General features: G+C 34.5%; 2 protein-coding genes across 3 annotated transcripts; one reads left to right on the forward strand and one right to left on the reverse strand.

Annotated features, from left to right (window-relative positions):
- The first annotated feature begins 6,229 nt into the window (after window positions 1-6,229).
- On the forward strand, window positions 6,230-12,293 carry LOC112791586 (protein HESO1). 2 transcript variants are annotated; one of them, XM_025834481.3, is made up of 9 exons: window positions 6,230-6,789; window positions 7,313-7,623; window positions 8,305-8,469; window positions 9,643-9,821; window positions 9,899-9,994; window positions 10,136-10,205; window positions 10,986-11,116; window positions 11,355-11,465; window positions 11,567-12,293. In XM_025834481.3, the coding sequence occupies exons 2-9, from the start codon at window positions 7,485-7,487 to the stop codon at window positions 12,071-12,073; spliced, it is 1,398 nt and encodes a 465-aa protein (XP_025690266.1). In that variant the 5' UTR covers window positions 6,230-6,789; window positions 7,313-7,484; the 3' UTR covers window positions 12,074-12,293. The 2 variants fall into 2 exon arrangements, with proteins under 2 accessions (XP_025690266.1, XP_025690267.1); XM_025834482.3 differs by having other exon boundaries at window positions 6,231-7,046.
- Window positions 12,294-15,073: 2,780 nt separating this feature from the next.
- LOC112791587 (protein phosphatase 2C 37) lies at window positions 15,074-17,677 on the reverse strand. The gene is made up of 4 exons (XM_025834484.3): window positions 16,590-17,677; window positions 16,157-16,480; window positions 15,930-16,035; window positions 15,074-15,812 (listed from the first exon to the last, which is right to left on the reverse strand). Exons 1-4 carry the CDS (start codon window positions 17,097-17,099, stop codon window positions 15,451-15,453), a joined length of 1,302 nt encoding a protein of 433 aa, XP_025690269.1. The 5' UTR covers window positions 17,100-17,677; the 3' UTR covers window positions 15,074-15,450.
- Window positions 17,678-19,393: the final 1,716 nt, after the last annotated feature.

A 19,393-nucleotide genomic window follows, 5' to 3' on the forward strand; every position in this document is an offset into this window, starting at 1 on the left:
GAAAGGAGCAAGTTCTCATGACAAAGCACAATTAATGTAGTTTGAAAAGTAGAATTTGTTTGCCTATAAAAGCATGAGTGTGGCACAAAGATTATACACACAATTACAAATACTTTCCTTTCTCTCTCTCTCTTTACAGCAATAAAATTATCTTCTCTCTTTATACATTACTAATAGTTTCTCTTTCTCTCTCTCTCTATCTTTACGTTACTGCATATAAATATATAAGTTATTTTATCGAGTTAATTATATTAATATTAGAGTCTTTTATTTACATATCTTTATTTTATATTTAGAACATCTTCTTTATTTATTTCAAAATACGTTATCAGCACGAGACTCTGATCAAATTTTAGAAAGACTCAGATAACAAATTTTTATTATGTCGAAACTCTCTCATCTTGAATTTAATGCTCTTGATATATCTGAAAACAACTATTTATCATGGATATTGGATGCTGAAATGCATTTTGATTCAATGGATCTTGGAGATACCATTAAGGCTGAAATAATGTATCATAGAAGGATAAAGCCAAGGCCATGATTTTCCTTATCTTGACGAAGGATTGAAAAATGAATATCTCACATTAAAAGATCCTGCAGATCTGTGGAAAGACCTTGAAGAAAGGTATAATCATCAAAAGACGGTGATACTTCCTCAAACCCGATATGAATGGACGCACTTGCGTTTACAGGATTTTAAATCCATAAATGAATATAATTATGCAATATTTTGAATCACCTCACGAATGAAATTATGTGGAAAAAAGATAACTAATAATGATATATTGAAAAAAAATTTCTCCAACTTCCATGCCTCGAATGTGCTCCTAAAGCAGCAGTATCGAGAAAAAGGATTTAAAAAATATTTTGAGTTAATTTCTTGCCTTCTTGTTGCTGAACGCAACAATGAGTTGCTCTTAAAAAATCATGGAGCGTGTCCAGCTGGCGCCGCCCCATTTTCTGAAGTAAATGCGACAAATTATCCCAGAAGAGGTAAATGACAAGGTTTTAGTAACAAGAAAAATTATGGAAGAAAAATGAATTATATTCAAAAGAGAAGATCTCACCAGAAGTGGGATAAAGAAAGAAATATTTGGCAAAATAAATCAACAGAGGATAAGTGTTTCCATTGTGGTGGAAAGGGTCATTGGTCGCGTACCTGTCGTACACCAAGGCACCTAGTTGATCTTTATCAATTATCTTTGAAAAGGGATGACAAAGGAAAGGAAACAAATTTGTTTTAAATGATGTTAAAAATTCCACCACTCATTATGATGTATCTGATTTCTTTGAGGATCCTAAAGGAAATATTGGTCATTTGATCAATGATGGAATAATTTAATATGTGAGATTGGTACGTATTCATGTAAATAAATAATGTAGGAAACTTTTTGTTAAGTTTATTTTCTATGCATCTGAATTTCAAGTATATGTATGTAAATAATGCTTAATAAAATATTTATGAATTTCAAAATTACTGAATATGCTAAGATAATAATAATAAAATTTTTAGTATATACTATACTTCTTAGTAAAATATTTTCAATCAAGAAAATAATTTTATGTGCATATACTTCTCTCATTTTATTATTATTATTTATCTTTGGAGAGAATGACAAAGACATATAGTGAAGATGTTTGCCTTGTGGATAGTGCAAGTTTGCACACCATTATCAAAAGTAATATATACTTTATCCATCTTGTGCCAAAAGAAGAATATGTTAATACTATTATTGGCTCAGACAGTGTGATAGAAGGTTCCAGAAGCGCTATAATTTTGTTTCCTGGAGGAACAAAATTCATAATAAATAATGCACTATTGTCTACGAAGTCCCTAAGAAACTTGTTGAGTTTCAAAGATATTCGCTAAAATGGATATCATATTGAAACTATGAATGAGAAAAATCATGAGTATTTATGTATCACAACTCATGATTCAAATAAGAAGATTATACTAGAAAATTTACCCTCACTTTCATCTGGATTATAATATACCAAAATTAGTGCAATTGAATCACATGCCATTGTAAACTAGAAGTTTACTAGCCCAAATGAATTCATAACTTGGCACGACCGATTGGGTCATTCGGGAACAACCATGATGCAAAGAATTATTGAAAATTCTCATGGACATTCACTAAAGAACCAGAAGATTTTTACATCTAGTAAATTTTGTTGTGCTGCATGTTATCGGGAAAAGTTAATTTTAAGGCTATCACCAGTAAAGATTGGATTTGAGTCCTTTGAATTTCTAAAAAGAATTCAAGGCGATATATATGGATCTATTCATCCACCAAGTGGATCTTTTAGATATTTTATGGTCCTAATAGACGCATCTTCGAGATAGTCATATGTGTGCTTATTGTCTTCTCGTAACTTGGCGTTTGCGAGATTACTTGCTCAAATTATTCGATTAAAAGCACAATTTCCAGAAAATCCAATCAAAGTAATTCATCTTGATAATACTAGTAAATTTACTTCCCAAACTTTTGATGCTTATTGTATGGTTAATGGAATAAGTGTTGAACATCCAGTAGCTCATGTTCACATACAAAATGGGTTAGCAGAATCACTTATTAAGCGCCTCCAATTAATTGCTAGACCCTTACTTATGAGAATAAATCTCCCAACTTTGGTTTGGGGGTATGCTATTTTACATGCTGCAGCACTTATTCGTTTGAGGCCAACGAGTTATCATCAGTTCTCTCCTATGCAATTAGCTTTTGGCCAGTAGTCAAATATTTTCCATTTAAGAATTCAAGGCGATATATATGGACCTATTCATCCACCAAGTGGATCTTTTAGATATTTTATGGTCCTAATAGACGCATCTTCGAGATAGTCACATGTGTGCTTATTGTCTTCTCGCAACCTGGCGTTTGCGAGATTACTTGCTCAAATTATTCGATTAAAAGCACAATTTCTAGAAAATCTAATCAAAGTAATTCATCTTGATAATACTGGTAAATTTACTTCCCAAACTTTTGATGCTTATTGTATGGCTAATGGAAAAAGTGTTGAACATCCAGTAGCTCATGTTCACATACAAAATGGGTTAGCAGAATCACTTATTAAGCACCTCCAATCAATTGCTAGACCCTTACTTATGAGAACAAATCTCCCAACTTCGATTTGGGGGCATGCTATTTTACATGCTGCAGCACTTATTCGTTTGAGGCCAACGAGTTATCATCAGTTCTCTCCTGTGCAATTAGCTTTTGGCCAGCAGCCAAATATTTTCCATTTAAGAATATTCGGGTGTGCGATATATGTTCTTATTGCACTACCTAATCGCACCAAAATGGAACCCCAAAGAAAATTAGGGATATATGTTGGATATGATTCTCCCTCTATAATGAGGTATCTTGAGATACAAACTGGAGATGTATTTAAAGCCCGGTTTGCGGATTGTCATTTTGATAAATCAAAATTTCCAACATTAGGGGGGAGAGAATAAGTTTCCTATAAAGGAACTTAATTGGAATGCATCATCCTTGATGCATTTAGATCCTCGATTAGGGCAATGTGAACTAGAAGTTCAAAAGATTATACATTTGCAAAAAATAGCAAATGAATTGCCTGATGCATTTTCTGATACAAAGAAGATAACCAAATCTTATATACCAGCAAAAAATGCCCTAATTCGAATTGATGTCCCAGTTGGACAAATACACTGAAGCAAATTCACACCAGAAGCGTGGTAGACTTGTTGGTTTCAAAGACAAAAATCTTCGAAAAAGAAAAGAGGTAACTACTATTCCTGTTGAAAAAGACATAGTAAAGACACCTGCAGTTGTCCAAAATTCTGATATGATTTTAACGTCAGAAGATGTTCAGGTACCTGAAAATTATGAAAATGACGAGATCTCGATAAATTATGTCTTTATAGGAGAGAAATGAGACCGAAATAAGACAATTGTCAATAAAATATTTGCATATAATATGGATTTAAATATCATGCATGAAAGTAAGGATCTTGAGACAAGATCAGTCGAAGAATGTCGACAAAGAAATGATTGGCCAAAATGGGAAGAAGCCATGAAGGCTGAGTTAGACTCACTTCCAAAACGTGAAATCTTTGGACCTGTAGTCCGTATACCCGAAGATGTAAAACTTGTTGGATACCGATGGGTATTTGTGAGAAAACGAAATGAGAAAAATGAAGTTGTGCGCTACAAAGCCCGATTTATGGCACAAGATTTTTCACAAAGGCCCGGTATAGATTATGAAGAAACATATTCTCTTGTAGTGGATGCAATCACATTGCATTATTTGGTCAGTTTATCTGCATATGCATTTAATGGATTGGTAACAGCCTACTTATACGGCTCATTAGATCAGGATATCTATATGAAAGTCTCTGAAGGACTAAAGATGTCTAAACCATCCAATGAATATTCGCAGGAGTTATACTAAGTTAAATTGCAAAGATCTTTGTATGGTATAAATCAATCTGGACGAATGTGGTATAATCATCTTACTAAGTATCTGGCAAAAAATGGATTCAAGAATGATGATATCTGCCCGTGTATTTTCATAAAGAAATCTGCATCTGGATTTATTATAATTGATATATACGTTGATTTAAATATCATTGAAACTCTTGAAGAGATTCCAACAATTATAAAAGCTCTAAAAGAAGAGTCTGAGGTGAAAGATCTTGGAAATACTAAATTTTGTCTCGACCTGCAAATCGAGCATACAAAAAATAGGATCTTTATTCATCAAACAACATATACGGAAAAGATCTTGAAGAGATTTTATATGAATAAGTCACATCCATTAAGTACTCCAATGATTGTAAGATCTTTGGATATGGAAAAGGATCAATTTCGTCCTAAAGAAGAGAATGAAGATATCATTGATCCTGAAGTACCATATCTTAATGCTATTGGAGCGCTAATGTATCTTGCTAATAATACACGACCTGACATATCATTCGCGGTGAATTTATTAGCAAGGTATAGTTCATCTCTAACCAGAAGATATTGGAGTGAAATCAAGCAAATCTTTCGATATTTTCATGGAACGGTTAATATAGGATTGTTTTATCCCTATGGATCCAAGTCACAACTAGTTGGTTATGCAGAGGCATGATATTTGTCTGATCCACATAAAGGAAAATCTTAAACAGGATACCTGTTCACATATGGTGGAACAGCTATATCATGGAGGTTCACGAAACAGACGATTGCTGTAACATTCTCTAATCATGCTGAAATACTAGCAATTCATGAAGCAAGTCGCGAGTGTTTTTGGCTCAGGAGTTTGATCCAATATATTCTGTCATCATGTGAACTGATTGATCATAAGATAGCTCCAACTACCCTATTTGAAGATAATATAGCATGCATTACTCAGCTTAAAGGTGGATACATTAAAGGTGACAGAACCAAGCATATTTCTCCCAAATTCTTCTTCATTCATGATCTTCAAAATCAAGGGACAAATGATATCCAACAGATCTGCTCAAGTGACAATCTGATAGATTTATTCACAAAGTCACTTTCAAAATCCTCCTTTGAAATATTGGTACATAAGATTGAGATGCGCCGATTTTGAGACATTAAATGATGTCGACAAGAGAGGGAGACTGTACTCTTTTTCCCTTGGTCAGGTTTTTTTCATTGAATTTTTCTTGACAATGTTTTTAATGAGGCAGTCCCAATCGCAAAAGATCTTGTACTCTTTTTCCTTTACTAAAATTTTTTTCTACTGGATTTTTTTAGTAAGGTTTTAATGAGGCATATTCTTAAATGAACATCCAAAGGGAGTGTTACAACAAAAATGAATAAAGATAGATGCCCATTTATGGACAAATCAGTTTTCCTATAGTGAAAGGAGCAAGTTCTCATGATAAAGCACAATTGATGAAGTTTAAAAAGTAAAATTTGTTTGCCTATAAAAACATGAACGTGACAAAAAGATTATACACACAATTACAAATACTTCTCTTTCTCTCTTTCTTTATAATAATAAAATTATCTTCTCTCTTTATACACTACTAATAATTTTTCTCTCTTTATCTTTACGTTACTGCATATAAATATATAAATTAATTTATCAAATATTATATTAATATTTAAAACTTATTATTTATATATCTTTATTTTATATTTAGAATATATTCTTTATTTATTTCACAATAATTCTTAGCCATTATAATCTTGCCACGAGAGACCTAATAATAATACTACTAATAACATGACAATATGAAGAAATTAATAATAACAGAATCAGTCAATCAGATGTTTAACCCATAGGGATTAGGGAATTCCAATTTCCAGCCCCTATGAAATTTTGCGTTTGGAAATTGGATCCTCTCTATTGCTGTTGGTAGTTGGTGAGGACTGAGGTGAAGTCTTCTTAATTCATGAGAATCACACTCCACATTCCACAGAACCATTTTCAAAGCAATGACCGATAGTGGACTCGTTAACACCCCCCCCCCCCCCTCTTTTCCTTTTTTTCCCGCTTCCAAAATCATATCTTTGCCATCTTTAATAATTAATCAAACATCAACAGGGACTTGTCGATCTCAAAATGGGGCCTTCCAAAAAAAGGTGGATAGAATATTACTGTTATGATGAAATGGAAAACCCCTCCTCCTAAGTTATGCTCTCATAGAGATTTTCATAAATACCAACTGTTACTTCGCACTACTATAGTTCTCCAAGTTCCCTCCTTTCTCACTTGTAACAATTCCGACGTGAGTTTTCCTGCGACCCTTTTCGGCTTTCTTCGTTCGAAACCCTCCACGCCCTTCAAAATCCCACCTTGGACCAGGCAATTAATTTTCCTTCATTGTTCCTCTTCCTCTTTCTATGTTGCCTTTCTTTTTAATGTTAAAGATTAATTCGGTGTTCATTGAGATTGGTTTGTGCTAGCTTGCCGGATTCGGTAAGTCACGGGTTTTGGAGTTTTTTTTTTCTTTTTCTGGGCTCGTGGGAGTTTGTGATTGGAATTGGAATTTTTGAAGTTCTGTGGTTCTGCTCATGCCATTCCCCCCCAAAGGTTGTGTGACATTGTGTTGGATGAATTAGGTATGACATGGCATGTTTCTCGATTGCAGAGTGCCATTGATGATCAATCTTTTATGTAGATAAGTAGTTTTGTGATTGCGTGATGTTTGAGCTAGGCTGCTAGAAAATTAGAGGGGATAAAACAACTGATGAATTGTTTGTGCCTTAGATTATGAATTCTGGATATCATTTGGTTTTAATATCTTCTTTTTTTATTGTTATTATATGCACTCATTTAATTTGTTAGCCTATGCTGCAGTCATTAACTGTATGAACAATGATATCAGGTCACTAATGCTGCTTCAAGGTTTCAAAGGATTTGCAATGTTTCAAGATTCCTGCGCATGTCAATTTTGATCCTTTTGTCTTCAGTTTGTCCATCTAGTGCTGCATAAAACCACTATTGCAGTTGTTTCATTGCTACATTAACTGCTATACACAGTTATCGAGATATAAAAAATGAGCAAATATGGTATGCTGGACAATGTTTTAAATGATATACTTAAGGCAGTGACACCCTTGCAAGAAGATTGGGCAGTTCGATTTGGGATTGTTAATGATCTGCGATTAGTTGCAGAATCTGTCGAAAGCCTGAGAGGTGAACTTCCTGAAAAATATTTTTTTCTGTTCCCACCTCTTTTTCTCTTTTGCTTCCTTTCTCTTTTCTTTTCTATTCTTTTCTTTTTGTCCCCTCCTAAATCTTGGTCTTGCAGTGTTGATTTAGCATAAGTAATGAAAAGAGATTGATAAAGACAATGGAAGTATTTCCGTTCTTATATTGCAGTTCCATGCATGAACATAGCTTCTAGTTTGATCCATGAAAGTTTGTAAACAAAACAGTTTCTTCACAAACTAACATGGTTCTTGACCAACAAGTTGGTTCATTCACAAGTCTTATTCCTGAAAATTGGCTGTGAAGTTATTGTTCCATTTCTAAAGTTAAAAATGTGCATTTCTTCTTTCTAGGCATATAATCCAACTTTCTTATATGACTATAAAATTGATGCAATAAATTGTTGTTTTCTCCCCCATTCAATAAAATGAATTATCAAAGATGGCAAACTAGTTTGTTGCTTGAAGGTTTCAACTATAAATAATTGAAAGTAAGATGAATTTTATTGTCTTTCACTCAGAACAATTATTCCAACATTTAGTTTTCATTTTTTAATTTGGGTATCATAAATGTTTACAGATGGATTCCAATGATATACCATGAAGTTTTCCATCAATTTTGAAATTAAAGAATTAAAACTTGTATTTTACTCAATTTTTGGAACAGGAGCAACCGTGGAGCCATTTGGGTCGTTCGTGTCTAATCTCTTTACGCGCTGGGGTGACTTGGATATCTCGATTGAGTTATCAAATGGTTCACATATTTCATCTGTTGGGAAAAAACATAAACAAACATTATTGGGGGATCTTTTAAAGGCTTTGAGAGCAAAAGGTGAAATTTTCTTAAACTCCTGTCACTTAGCTGTACAGAAATAGATGATAGGTTAACCATTTAGGTGCATGGTCCATTTTTCTTTTAGTTCGATAATTTCTTTCTTCATATTCACACTACAGAAGAAATAGGTTATAAAGGTTGATGAATACCCTCCCCCCCCCCCCTTCTTTCTTCATTCAAACTAAAAAGCTTAAATAAGTTTTTATTAAATAGCAATACAAGAAGTGGTAGTTGAAAACACAAACTACTGTATATTAATGAAGTGATGATTATGCATAATGTAATCTTCTAGATTTACAAATAAATCTACAATATGTACAATTGGAATATCATAGATTTATTTAGTTGTTTTAGCTTATTCATGGATTGTAGAGGGTAAAACTGTTGTTATATGTTACCTGAAATTGTTATTTGCATGTAATTTTGATAGGGTAATGTAGTTATATGACTAATTTTTAAGGTTAGGAAAAGAGGAGGGGACTTCTCTTTAAAATTCTGACCTGTTTGATGTCAAGATGCACATTTTATCATGGCTCACCTGAAAAAGAAATATATATATATACACAAATATATGAAGCAAAATTTTGCTTCAGAATCTGTAGAAATAACATTGATTAAGGATCTTAATCGTCAACAAGTTGCTTTATAGCATCACGTGGAATATAAGATTTAATATTATTGTTGTTGCTGCTGCTGTTGTTGTTGTTGTTAAAAGAAGAATATTATTAAGACAGGGTAAAGGATGTTACAAGAGGATGGGAGGATAAGAGACCCTCCTAACAAAAAATCAGTAAAGCGTACCTACCAATCTCTCCACTTGTTTGAGAGGAAAACTCCTCTAAAAAGATATCCCGTCAATATGTTGATAACTTCATAATACCAAAAGAAACCAAAGAATCACTTATACTTTTGGGTGAAGCATTATTATGGAAAGGTCTCAGTCCAACACGATTTTTAACCATTTCATGTCAACATTGGTTCCTACTTTTAGTAGTCATTTTATTTGAATTAGTTAGATTTTAGATTTCAATTTCTAGTGCTCATTAAGTTCTCAAATGTTCCTGGTATTTTTATGTTTTGTCAGTTTCAAAACCAAAATAAACATATGGGAATGGAATTTACCAGTTTATTTTTTGTCTTGATACATTTTGAAATAACATTAATTTGCAGGTGGGTGGAACAACTTGCAGTTCATAATCAATGCACGAGTTCCCATTTTAAAACTTAAACGCTACCCACCGGGCATATCTTGTGATATTTCGATTAATAACCTGCAGGGCCAAATGAAATCCAAGATACTGCTTTGGATCAACAAAATAGATGGCCGCTTCCATGATATGGTTTTACTGGTACCTTCTTGTGGCTGAACTAGGAGTTTTTTGCAATGACAGACTTCTGCTCGATTCATCCTTTCTAGTTTGTGTAGGTCAAGGAATGGGCCAAAGCACATAAAATCAATAACCCAAAAACTGGAACGTTCAATTCTTATTCCCTCAGTTTACTTGTAATCTTTCACTTTCAGGTACTTGTAGTCATGTATTAAATATTTCTTTTGTCCCTCCTAGCTAGGGGTTCTGAGGGATAAGGGGTTTGTGCAGCCAAAACTAGGAAATATTTAATAGCCTTCTCTATTGACATTATCTTTTTTTCCCTTCTTTTTCAGACTTGTGTTCCTGCAATTTTACCACCACTCAAAGATATATACCCTGGCAATATGGTCGATGATCTTATAGGTACATTCCATCTTTGATTGATTGTGAGGCATCATGATTTATTTATTTACCTTTTGTGTGGGATAGGGTGTGAATTTTGTTGAAGCTGAACTCGTTTGTAGAAATTTTGGATTTACAAATTGTTCCATGCATTCAACATTAAGAATTATTTATTCCATGGTGCATACAACTTATTGCAATGCAAATAGTTCAACATGCTCCTGGTATGGTGGTATCTCCTTCTGCTCACATTAATTTTACACTATCCATGTGCGGTTTTCTTTCTTCTATTTTTTAAAATGAATTTGAAGAATTAAGCCTTTATGTCAAAGTCGTGAATGCAGTCAACAGGATTAATTATGGATCATGGTGTCTTATTTTAATATTTCATAGAAATTTGGCATTTGGTTGATAAACAGTTAATTGGCTGCTGCAGGCTTTGAGTGATGACTTTTACTTTCTTTAGTTTTTATGTTGTTCCCTCAATTTTCTTTTATCCAACGACTTTTATCTTTAAATTTGTGTATTTATTTTTGTCTTGGACATAAGATTTGCCCCTCCTTAAATAATCTCCCTTGCAAATTGCAATGCACTTCGTCTGAACACCACTTGAGGGCCAAGTACCTAAAACTTGTTCATGTGATAATCAACCAGCACCCTTTGCCATTTTTTTGTCTGGATTTATTGGCCTGGAAGGTTGCAAAACGCTTGCTGTCTCTTAAAACAGTGTTAATATGTGAATCGTGAAGCTATGTATACAAGAATAATTATGTAATCGTTTGCTATGTATAATTCGTACAGGTGTTAGAGCTGATGTGGAGGATCTTATTGCAGAAACATGTGATACCAATATAAACAGATACATATCAGACAAGTCCAGGCTGAAAAACAAAAAATCATTGGCTGAACTTTTTGTTGAATTCCTAAGAAAGGTAGATCATCATCTTCTTCCTGATTTCTGCATTGTCTTTGGTATTGATAAGAGGCATTTGAGACTGTCTCTTTTTTTCCCCAAATTCTTTTAATACCATTGAAAAATATTGCATCTTTTGGTTTGTGACTGATTGTGTGGCTCTGTTTTGTGATTAATTTCCTCAATCTATATGGTACGGCCTTCTAGGCATTAGTCACACTATAGTGATGATTACAGCATGTTGCATGTTCCTGCAGTTTGCTCAGATGGATTCATGGGCATCAAAGATGGGAATTTCACCACATACTGGACAATGGGAGCAGATAAAGGACAACACGAGATGGTTGCCGAAGACTTATGCGATATTTGTACTACTCTGCTCACTTGAACAATCTTAAACTGTATCATGCATACTTTTTGTAGCTCTAATTTTACTCTCTGCATCTGCATCTGCCTTATGGTTGGTTAGGTTGAGGATCCTTTTGAGCAGCCACAAAATACTGCAAGATCTGTCAGCAGTGGACATCTACCAAAGATAGCGAAGGCATTTCTAGAGACGTATAGCATACTCATCTCAAAGAGTCAGACTCCAAACTCTCTCCTGATCTACTTGGCACCACCCCATGTGACGAGATACATTACGAAACCTGCTATCCCAAATTATGGTGGTGGTTACCTTCATCCACCTCAGCCTCAAGTTCCAAGACTTGTACCTGCTATCCCAAATTATGGTGGTGGTTACCTTCATCCACCTCAGCCTCAAGTTCCAAGACTTGTACGGCCACAACCACCCCCACAGCGTCATCCTCAGCAACTTCCACAGCATCGCATTCAAAATGGCAGTGAAGGATCAAGCTCCAACGGTTCAATTTCAGGTGGCAGTAAAGGATCAAGCTCCAACAGTTCAATGTCGAGAGCACTGGCTATGCAGGCACAAAAAAGGCAGCAGATATGGAGGCCAAGGATCATCCAATAGATGAGTTGGCAGCAAAAAATAGAGTCTCTAATTACATGTTTCAACACTTGCTTTCCGGTATACAAGTAACTAGTGTCATGTGATTTGTTGTGTTATAAGATAGATTATAGCTACCTTGATATTTTTTGCCCTCAGGGGATCCAAAAGTGATAAACATTATGAATGTCACTTAAAAACATTTTTTTGGTGGGGAATTAATTGACATTTGATTGCTGGATTATGCTCAGCTCTATTTTAGAATTTAGACAGCAAGCAGGATAATTAGTTTTACATTTGTTTTGCATTATCAATTTATCGTTATCAAGAAAGATTAAAAAGAAGGAAAATGGAAGGATAATTAGCATCAACATCAAAAAGAAAATAATGCGAGGATAATATGTGGTGCTAGTCATACAAGTCACGGGAATAAGAGTGGGTGATTGCCTGATTGGTAGAGTGAATAAAAACGAGAGAAAAAGGGAAGAGAAATTGAATGATGATAATTATCCTCTTACTACTAATATTAATAAAGATATTTGGTTATTAACTTATTACAGTATTTAACAAATTTAGTCATAAATTGTGGGTGGCTGGAACTCTGAAAATCATTTTGGCCCAATAATTCCCTTTAAATAGGAGTGACATCACATTACAACTTTTTATTCATAAAACCATAATTTTAGAAACAAATTGACATGAACATTGAACCCCGTGAAATTCATCATTTAGCATCTTTGGGAAGTCATTAAGTCATTATTTCATGTTCTTTTCATTGTCTTTTCCCACATCAATTAGACTGGACCAATCAGCTTAACACAAAAATGCATGTCCAAAAGCTAAAATTGGCTGAGAAATTGAAGTGTAAATGTGGGGAATGAGTAATGCAATAATGACTTAAAAAATATCCCTCCTAATTCCTGTGTTCATTTCAAATAGTAGTTGCAGCCTCATAAGTCATCACTCATAAGCAGTTAAGCACCATGTAAGTTTGTCATGATTCAAATTATTGCAACATGCATAACCAAGTCCCTTGGGCCCTTTGATTTCAATATCAAGAAAGATCCATAACTCATATCATGAAACCCAAATTAGGTAAGCTAAGCAGGTTTAAAGAACGTTAATGGTGATTATATATGATTCTAAATGTCAAACTCTGTGCTTTTTTTCACAAGAAAGATAAAAGTGAAAAAGAATAATATGGGATTCGTAGATGCAACTAGGCCATGGTCTAGACACCAAAAATATAAAAACTAGTCCATGGCCCAACAATCAAAAGGAGCAATCAGCATCAAATCAAAAGGAAAACTAGTCTATGAAAAAAAAGGAGATCTAGTCTGTCTCAAGAGAAAAAAGACAGTGATAGAGAGAGAAAAATCTACTCCAGCTAATAGATTGTGACATAAAAAGAGAATTAAAATCTACGTGTCTACCCTTACCAAAAAAAAAAAAAAAAATCTACGTGTCTACCTTCGATTCAATTTTGTAGATGAGCTTCCATATGTTTGGTTTATTAGTTACACATTGGTTTGTTTGAGGCGAATAACGTGGTAGAATCTAACAGGCAGGGACACCCAAAAACCTCTTCTTTTTCTTTTAAGAATTTATGCACTCTAAAACGTTGTACACATTCATGTGTAATCACATATGTTACCATTCAAATATTATTAGAATTTTACGTTATTTTATCATTACATTAAAATTAAATTTTATTTTAAAAAAATATTATTAGAATTTTTTAAATATGGTTGAATTTTTTTTTCTGTCAGGTCAAAAATAGATTGTGTCGTATTGATTTAAATTATCACATTTATTTTTTAAATTATGAAAAAAAAGCATCAAAGAAATCACTATATGACTATAATTAATTTGAAACTTTTGATGTGTCGAGTTTTTGGCTTGCCAACTCACGTACGGGAGGGAACTATAGCAATGGCATAATAGCAAGTCAGCAACATCCTCTAAAAGGGACTCCCAACAAAGAACAGTGTACTTGGTATTACTGGCGACTTATTAGACATTGTACTCGCCAAATCGCATTTTTCAAATAACAGATGTATGCATTCTATATGATATAAAAACATAAAACCAAAAGTTGTGTGAAAACTACTGTTGTAGATTTTCTACTATGACCTGATATATATTTTAATTAGTCCATTCGTGTTTGTAAATAAATAAAAAAATTTAATATACACAAAATTTACTATCATATTTTTTTTATAAATAAATATTTTTTTTATATATGTAACAATTATATAAATATATATTTAATTTATTTTTAATATATATTTTATATTTTAACATATATATTCTATACAGAGTTCTATTTAATATCTACTACTTGACCATTGTCAATATTTAAAACCAAATACATATTAAGAATCAACATATTTCACCATTCAACTAAAACTTCGATTATATATACATATACATATATATTTTGTTTAATTAAGTGATAAAGATAATTTTGTACCAGGCCATCTCATAAATTATCACTTTGAATATTTTCTAGCTAGTCCACACACGATTATCACCATAGTTTAATTAAAGAATAATTCACTTATACAGAGTGCCTTACTTGGTACAATATGTGGTACTCCTAGAACAATGTTCTACAAATGTCAAATGGCCTTTCAAGTTTCGACCATGTTAGCTGATAATCACGCAATAATGTCTATCAAAACATGTACCGGCAAACGAGTGGAAATAACTTCAAAAAAGTGAAAAAAACAAATCTCTAATCTCCTTTGAGATGATAAACTTACGGAATCTTCCCGATCTTTTTAATTACTAGATTTGAAAGAGTCTTCTGTAGATTATCGCTTCAGAAATATTATTTTGAGTCTATTAAAAATCGATCTCTGCCTCTCTGATGTCTAACGAAGCAGGAATACATATTGCATATAAAAATAAAATAACCTTAGACTGAATTGCGGAGAAAACTCTCTTTGATCAATGCTGTACTCGAAAAGAAACGAGAGACTCGAGATAGATAAAGAAAAGAAATAAGCTTCCACAGGTTGGTTATTCATTACCAATCGTTGCATTAATTAATCAAAGTAAATATGGGATAAACAAACTTAACTTGAACAAACTACGAACCAAAACAGAATCTATTAGACCCGTAGTGTCAACCGGCTGATTTAGTCCTTTGCTGACACAAATTTCCCCCCACTAGATATTTTTCCTATAATTTTTGTTCCCTTCACAGTTGACAAGGCTACGATTTAATTTTCTTCCTTACTCGACTCAAGAACCTAGCTAAATACTACTATTACATATCACATTCAATAACCAAAATGCCCAACACCCCCACCGTGGTCCTTCGAAAAATGGAGGGTGGCCAATGGCCATTGAAGTTAAAAGGCCGTTTCATTCATTCATCCATTGGTACCATCATTTCAATTAACGTTGTCGTTATTGTTGGGATTAGACCGTTGTTGGCCCCTCCTCAAGTCAACTACCACCACGCTCACATTATCCTCGCTGTGCCTCGCCAGCGCCAGCTTCGTCAGCAGAATGGAAGCATCTGAGCACGCCCTATCGGATCCGTCCGCTGCCACCCCACTCCCCGACGGAGACCCCGGCGGCGACGGCAGCTTGTGCGCCTTGAGACACATCCGCACCACCCCGCACGCAGTGTCATTTGACACCACGTCCCACAAACCGTCACTCGCAATAATCAAGCACTCATCATCGTGTCTCCTCTCAGTAACGGTCACCTCCGGTTCCGGGATCACGTACGGTTTCAGATAATTATCCCCTGAAAGAAAACGGAAATCGTTAAATTCTAGAATGTGAACCGCCATGCGACCGTAACGCTAAATAATCATATTAAAACGCATGGTGCTAACGTGCGCAGTTGTTGCTCAACACTCACCTATGGCTCTAGACATGGCTAGCATCCCAAGCACCCTGGGAACATCCCAATAGATCACGCGCCCTCCTGCAGCTTGAACCCGGATCAGTTCGTCGGGTCGGTCAGGCTGCAATCAAACGATACGAATAATAGTTAGGCCACGTGTCATGCAAGCGCCAAAGTAACGTTTCTCTATTTTTATTTTTCTATTTCCCGGGAAAAATAAAATCAAGAAAGTAAGAACGGACCTTGTGATCGGAGGACAGGGGGATGGCCACGCCGTTGCGGCAGAGCACTGCACGTGAGTCGCCGCAGTTGGAGACAACGATCTTCTCGGAGGTGACGACGGCGACAGCGGCAGTGGATCCGACAGCGTCGCAGTGTGGACTCTGAAGCTCGCAGCGGCAGGTGGAGGAGTGATTCCCCTTGCTCCAGGTGTGTACGTCGTCGTCCATGCGCAAGAACCCATGCTTCATCACGGATTTCCATTCCAACTCTTCTTCATCCTTCTTCGCTCCACTGATTTCATCCTTCACAATATCATGCAGCCTCTCCTTGCACAGCGTCGCAACCTGCATACACGAAACCGGTTTAAGTTAAAACCATAACCAGATCCACTTCTACATTCTACGAGCGTATTTAAGCATCTGAAAATAGAAGCGGCTAAGCTAGAGTGCTTACATGTGAGCAACCGTGACCGTCAAACACGCCGAAGTAATGGAACCCTCTGTAACTCTCATCACAGAAAGAAGGACGCACAGTAACCGAATCCTCCATGTCTCGTCTCCTTCCGCAAACGGAAGTCACGCCGAACTTCGGACACTCTCCATAAACCTTCTCATTTCCCAAACCTCCCGCCGTCGAACCCAACAGAGAAGAAACCTTGGACCGTTTCGGTTCCGAAACTGTGCCATCTTCGTTGTTAACCAGCTGCTTAGATCCGTCCTCCTTGTTCTGCCCGACAACAAAGGAACCGCGGTTCTTCGCGACGTTGCCGCACTCCCTGGGAACCGCGCAAAGATCCATCCTCTGCCGTTTCCGGGAAGCCTCGGGCGCCGCCGCCGTCGCCACGTCGGTCATTAACCTCAAAGAAAGCAAGTCTAGGCTCCTTCGCCTGGATGGGCGTGGATTTGGCTCGATTGGAGCCGTTGGTTCGCCTTCTCCAACAACACCACAGCAAATACCAGCCATTTAAATTTTGAAACTTCAAAAGCGATGAAATTTTGAAATATCGAAGCACAGGAAGAGTAGGATATATATAGAGAAGTAAGAGAGAAGAAAAAAAATTTAAAATAAAAAAATAGAGTGAATGAAGGAAAGAGAGGGGGGAGAAGGAGCTTTTTCTACCGAAGGGGAAGGGGAGGCCCAAGGTTAGGGAATTCAAGTAGGGCCCACAGTAAATGGACGGGCAGGGTGCCCGTCACCGTCAAAGAGTAACGCGAAGCGATCTCAGCCGTTGAAGTGATCGAGGTTGGGGTTTGGCAGGGGAACACGTGGTAAGGTGGCCTTTTGAAAAAGGGTGTACGTGGCACCAATGATTTGGATCCACGGTAGGTTTAGATGTTTTTTTTCCTTTTCTGACACGCATGTGGCCCGCTTCTTGTTATTCTCTCTCTCTTTCTTCCAATTCTAATTCGAAAACTATATCACATATCATAGTAGCTTTCAATTTCATCTTTGATTTGATTTGGTTTGAGTCTTACCCGCAAAATATTTTCCCACTTCGTATTTTTTTTCCTCTTTGTTGGTTAATTTTAGTTTTAGCTCCCTATGCATGCTACTTTTCGGTCTGTTAGGACACTCGGCTAGAGGATGTCACCACGTGGCTCCATCTTAGGATACGAGATTCCTGTTCGATTCTGGTCTTCACGCCCGCCTCTCCTCCGTTTACATAGCACGCGCCTTTAGATTCCGCTTTTGGTCTCTCCCACTCTTATTTTGTCTTCACTCTTCACGGCATTCTGTATTCTTTCTTTTTACTTTTCTTTTATATCTTTTTGAATTTTTTTAATTAAAAATTAAAATAAAAAATTATTAAATAAAAATTTAATCAAATTATTTAAATTATTTAATTATTCTCAACCATCAACTTTACATAAAATTAATAAAATTAATTGTACTTAAATTTTTATCATTTTTTAAATTCATAACTAACTAAAAAGTAAAAATTGTATTAGTCAAATTATTTTTTGGATAAAATTGTAAAAAAAAAATTAAAAAAAAAGTAAAAAAAAAAAGAGATTATAAGACTAAAAGACCACGGCCAAGTTCAACTACGCCACTCCCACTTGCCATCACAGTTTGTTAGTTGCTGTGCCAAGAAGGGATTGAGAGAGAGAAAAATAAGAAAGAATAAAAGATATTTTAAAAAATATTTATTGAATTATTACATTTATACTACCATAGCCAAGTTCAACTACGCCACTCCCACTTGCCATCACAGTTTGTTAGTTGCTGTGCCAAGAAGGAATCGAGAGAGAGAAAAATAAGAAAGAATAAAAGATATTTTAAAAAATATTTATTGAGTTATTACATTTATATATTATCTATTCTTTATGCACTTTACTATTAATAAAAAATATAATCTAAATAACAGAATGTTTGAATATAAATGTGTGAATTTGTAAATCTAAATGTTTAAATCTTAATGTGTGAATTTGTGAATCTAAATATTTGAATCTGTATTTTTTGTTTATTATGTGTTATTACATGTATATCGTTATTTTCTGTTCTTACATAAAAATATTGTTACATCTGCATTGCTAGATAGATTTTCTTCAATGTAAGAACTTATATGTTACACTTATAATAATGCTTATGTTGATCTTCATAGCTTTGTATCTTGTATTAAAATTGAGGGTAATTTATGTAAGTTAGAATATTCTCTTATTTAGTTATATTATATATTAAATAAGATTGGTCATAATTGGATTAGGCATTATGAAACTAAACGTGGGTTGGAGTCCAAATTCTTAATTAGAGGAGAAAATGATTTGCACCATCCTTAAAGAATATGAAAAGATAATATCGCAAATTAAAATCTGTATATCTTTCTTCTTAAAACAGTTTATATATAGTTTTGTTGTTTAGCATAAGACTCGTTTATTCTTCATCTTAATTATATAACTTTAATTTTGATATAATTTTAGAGTGAATTTAGAGTTTATATTGACTATAATCTATTATCTCATTTAGTATATTTTTAATTCTTTAGTACATTTTGATCTAATTTTTTTGCATAATCCATTATCTCATTTTTTTTGAGTTTATATTTACTATAAAAAAAATAAATAAATCATCTCTTTTAATATGGAGTGTATAAAGTCTACTTATTTGTTAAAGGTTCCATATAATTTGTTTAATTTTTTTATTTTTTTAATATAAGTTCTTTAAGATAATTTCATAGTAATTATTATCTCTTTTGATTTTAAAATTTGAATCTTAACCTTTAAATCTTTAATGATGATGAAAATATAAAAAATTAT

Source organism: Arachis hypogaea, chromosome 3 (genome assembly GCF_003086295.3).
Source record: "Arachis hypogaea cultivar Tifrunner chromosome 3, arahy.Tifrunner.gnm2.J5K5, whole genome shotgun sequence".
NCBI classification, from domain to species: Eukaryota; Viridiplantae; Streptophyta; class Magnoliopsida; order Fabales; family Fabaceae; genus Arachis; species Arachis hypogaea.